The 4326-nt window shown below is 35.0% G+C and overlaps 1 protein-coding gene across 1 annotated transcript; it reads right to left on the bottom strand.

Annotated features, from left to right (window-relative positions):
• Positions 1–3140: 3140 nt before the first annotated feature.
• LOC118756185 (progestin and adipoQ receptor family member 3-like) lies at positions 3141–3973 on the bottom strand (the record flags this gene model as incomplete). The annotated part of the gene is given in 3 exon segments (XM_036490963.1): positions 3141–3470; positions 3534–3705; positions 3779–3973. Coding segments are annotated over 3 exon segments (426 nt in total), but the record flags the coding sequence as incomplete, so codon positions are not given.
• Positions 3974–4326: the final 353 nt, after the last annotated feature.

Here is a 4326-nt window from a genome sequence, read left to right as displayed (position 1 = left end):
AATCCGGTTTACTCAGTAATCCAAAAATCAAAGTTTCAAAAAAAAAAACTGCGCAAAAATATCCAAAAACCCCGGTTTGAAAAACCGAGTCAATGAGCCTAATATATACACATACGATATTCATACATACATATGTACATTAGGGTGGTCGTTAAAGGTATGAAGCAAATTTTTACATCAAATTTTCTAAGCCTCAACCCCTACGTCGATGCTACCTTAGTCGAAAATATCACATATAAATTTTGGTCCCGATTGGAGACGGTTGAGGCGTGTGGCACAGGGGGCAAAGTTCAGACGCCATGATACCCAAAATCGATACTACCATAGTCGAAGATATCACATATAAGTTTTGGTTCGGATTGAAGTCCGTTAAGGCGTGTCGCACGGGGGTTAAAGTTCAGATTACCCTACGAAGACGTCTTAACCGACTCCAATCGGAACTAAAATTAATATGTGCAACGGCTTGCGAACCAGTCCTAAGGCAGCCCTAGAAACAATTCGAAACCTTTGTCCGATATATGTACCCAGTTGCGACGAAGTCGGCTAAAGGTAAAAGGACAGTGACTGTTAACATAATGGTCATTTGGGCACAGTTGTTTACAGTTATAAAACAGATTATTTCGATCCTCATAACCAGTTTAGAAAGGGGCCACACGTCTTAATAGAGCCATTTGGCCCACAATCTCAACCTGAGCCAGATTGAACCCTGAACGGGGTTTAATACGCACACTTAGCTCTCTTTTCATAAAGGCAGGCGGCCAGCAGAGCTCGCCACGCAGTGCTTTGAGACTCTTCAGCTCTTGGCAGCAAGAAACGCGGTAACACTATATTGGGTAGAAGGGCACCATTATCTGTCTTTGTGTGAGTAAACTCAGGACGCTATAAGTACTTGGGGCGGTCGGGGGGCGTTAGGCAGGCTAAGCTTTTTGTTTAGATATCTTTTTGTTCCGATACTTTAGTTCTTCCACAGTCGAACGCCACCCCTTAGTATCAGGAATTCGTCTACCAAGAAATCCTTAGCATTTATGAAGGAGGCTTAGCATTTATTTATAAAGGAACTTACCAAGGAGATATGTATATATGTGCATAAAAGATCTTCTAGGTGATGGTGTCCCTTGTTTCTGTGGTACCAATTCAATCAATTAGGTAACTGCAAATACTGACAAGTTTTTACAAATTATTATTATAATTTTTTTTTTTTTTATTTAATTTTATTTTTTTTTATGAAATTAAATAAATAAATATACTTTATTCTTTAACAAAACCGTGTAAATAAATTTTCGAACGTGTATAGTACTAAAAAAAATCAATAGAATTTGGTAAAAATTGTGTGCTTTTTAAGTGCAAGTTTCAAATGTGTAGAAATTGCAGGTAACTCTTTTGAATTTTATTTGTTGCATTTGCTTCCATAAAAAAAAACGTTACATTTTCTACAAAAAAACATGCACGTTATTATACTACACTGAGAAAAAGGATTAGTTTCGACAACTAAAGATATTTAGTTTCCGAATTTTGACAATATTTGGGAACTGTTACCAAGGATTGGGAACTATTACCATGGGTTTGTAATTATAACTAAATATATTAAAGCTTCTAATATTCATCTAGGTTGTAACAAATCGTTAATTTAGTTGAAGGGTTTGGTTAATACCAATATATATTTCTTTGAAGCATATTTCTACAAATTCCATTGAACTTGAACGTATGGTTCATAAAAGGATGTTATTAAGCTCTGCTAATGCAGATTAGCTTTCTTTCAACACATGGTTTAGTCATAGTTACTAAATCTTGGTTGAGGCAACCACGATTTGGTTTGAGAGTGGAACATATTCATGCTTGTGAGCCACCCCTAAAGAATGCTGAGCGCTCTCTGAGCACATATGTACATCACATACGAAGAGCTGAGCAACGCACACAGTCCCACTTATTGAATCGTTTGAATGCGCTAGTATGCCGACCATTGCATTGTGCGTGGAAATCATTGTTCCGCTACCGCTGTTCGTACATGGGTGAAACACGCATGTGGTCCCAGAGCTATGGTATGTCGATCGCTGCGCTAGGTAGAGAAAGAAAATAGTGTGCTATGACATGCACAGAATTGTTTGTCTCAGTTTTTCTATCACCGCGAGTTGTTTCGGTGCGCGCATAGTTATTTAAAAATATAACGTTTGATGCCAACCGAGGTTTTTCAGTGGATATATAATTCACGTGAATTATAATTTGAAAGTGTCTATTTAGCCAAGGAAAAAAGCAAAGTAGTATACTTCCAGCAGACATTGACCTGGGTTTTCGCACGACTGTTCCTGTATCATCGTTGTTTTTTAGGAAATTCTTACCACCATATACATATGTATTATTTACTTTAGTAACTAACTTATGTAAATATGTACGTATTTTTTATGCTTAATATGTATATGCAAATAAAAGACGAAAGTAAACACAACAAACATCGAGCAAATTTTTATTTGTGTCAAACTGAAACTTTTTTTCCAATAATAAACGGTTAGCTGATTCAAGTCTACAGCAAGTTCACAAAATTAATTGAAAACTTGTATCAACCAAAGCATTGTTTATATTTGCTTAACAATGACTTTATTCAACTAACAATATTGTCCAATCAAGGTAGTCGTTTTGTAATTATTAACAAATATACATTTATCCCAACTAGAAGTCTTAAGTAAATTGCAGACTTTCGTGAACTATATATTTATTTCGCCATATCCAACTATGCCACTTGATCACTATAACCAAATCTTGGTTATTATAACTAAACCTTTTTCTGGGTGTACAAAACTACATGCTTAAATCTTTCCAAGAAATCTAATTACAAAGATCGAAATTTTAACAAAAGTTTGTTGATTTTTTTTTTTTATATTGCACAATGTTCGAAACTTGGATTTACACGGCTTGTGTTAAAGAATCTACTATATTTTTATAAAAAAATAACTAAAATTATATAACAAAAACAAAAAAAATTGTGAAAACTTGTCAATATGCGGCTATAAAATTAAATTAAAAACACTCACATACATTTGGACATTTCGCTTATAGATAATGTCTTTTTCTATACAACTTTATTTACTATTTTCACAGAAGTAACAAAGTTTTCACAAACAATTAATAAATTCTTTTTCTAAATATTTCGAATATAATTATTTACAAATGTGCATTAAAACTAAATAATGAGTAAGTGAACTAGATTTTCAATTAAAACTAAGTACAAAGGAATTCATATGCTTTTGTTTGGATGAAGGTACGATGATAACTAGCCGGTGTTTTAGTGCCTCACTGAATGCTTTGTAGGCAAAAATCACAAAGTAATAACTTCATTTTTTTTCATAGATATGCCCACGCGTTGTGCATAAACGAAAAAATGTATATTACTATAAAATTTAGTTAAAATTTAACGATCTACGTTAATGTGGGCAGACTGCAACCGTTATTCACACGATATTCCGCATATACAATACCTGCGAAAAAAATTAAAATAACAATTTTTGGTTTATTTTTTAATGTTTTTATCAAATACCAACCAGTATTGTGCCAGTGATAGAAAGCAGCCAAAATGAATAGATGCCACCAATTGTGCGAATGTCCAACATAGTCCACTTTACCGGTAAGCCAACGTTCGGGTATCTTCGCAGCATAGATGACGAAGGCGAGAGCACACCAGCCGTACATGATAATTATGCGTGGCACCATTAGCTATGGAATGTATATACATATGTATGTATAACTGTAAGTATTTTCGATTTAATAAAATTTTTAGCGAACTTACCCGCACCAACTCGTTGTCGAATCCACCCATCACATAAGTCCAGTGCGCCAACGGTATTATGCCGTAGGCGGCCCACAGTACCAGCACTCCAATCTTCGCATCCAATGAGACATTCAGCTTGGGAATTTGCACTAGCATCGCCAAGCCAAACATGCATAAAGCAATCACAGAATAAATAATGCGGAGGGTCTGAAATTTGAATGTATGAAACAAATAACGATTTTAAAAGACGTCATTTAAGGGTGTCTTTTAATTTGAATAAAAAACTTAAATAAAATTATATCCGACTGATAAAGAAATCTGTAAACAAGATCACAGTAATACTAACCCAGTAGGAATTAGGAGCACGTAATAATACCTTATTAGCAACTTACTCTTCACCTGGCAGTCATTACCAATTCCCTGCCGAACGTCCCTTACTTTTACAAAGGCATGGCCGCCTTATGTAAGTAGGAATTTAGAATGTACATTTGGTATCAGACATACTTCTGAGCCGCTTTACAAAGTAAGTTACGTGTAATGCAGAGAAGTCGCTCGGAGTAGTTCGG

The sequence above is a fragment of the Rhagoletis pomonella genome, unplaced genomic scaffold (assembly GCF_013731165.1).
Source record: "Rhagoletis pomonella isolate Grant_MI unplaced genomic scaffold, Rhpom_1.0 Rhpom_scaffold_09158, whole genome shotgun sequence".
NCBI lineage: Eukaryota > Metazoa > Arthropoda > Insecta > Diptera > Tephritidae > Rhagoletis > Rhagoletis pomonella.
The sequence above is the reverse complement of the archived record's forward strand: the minus strand, read 5'-3'. Positions and strand labels throughout refer to the sequence as shown.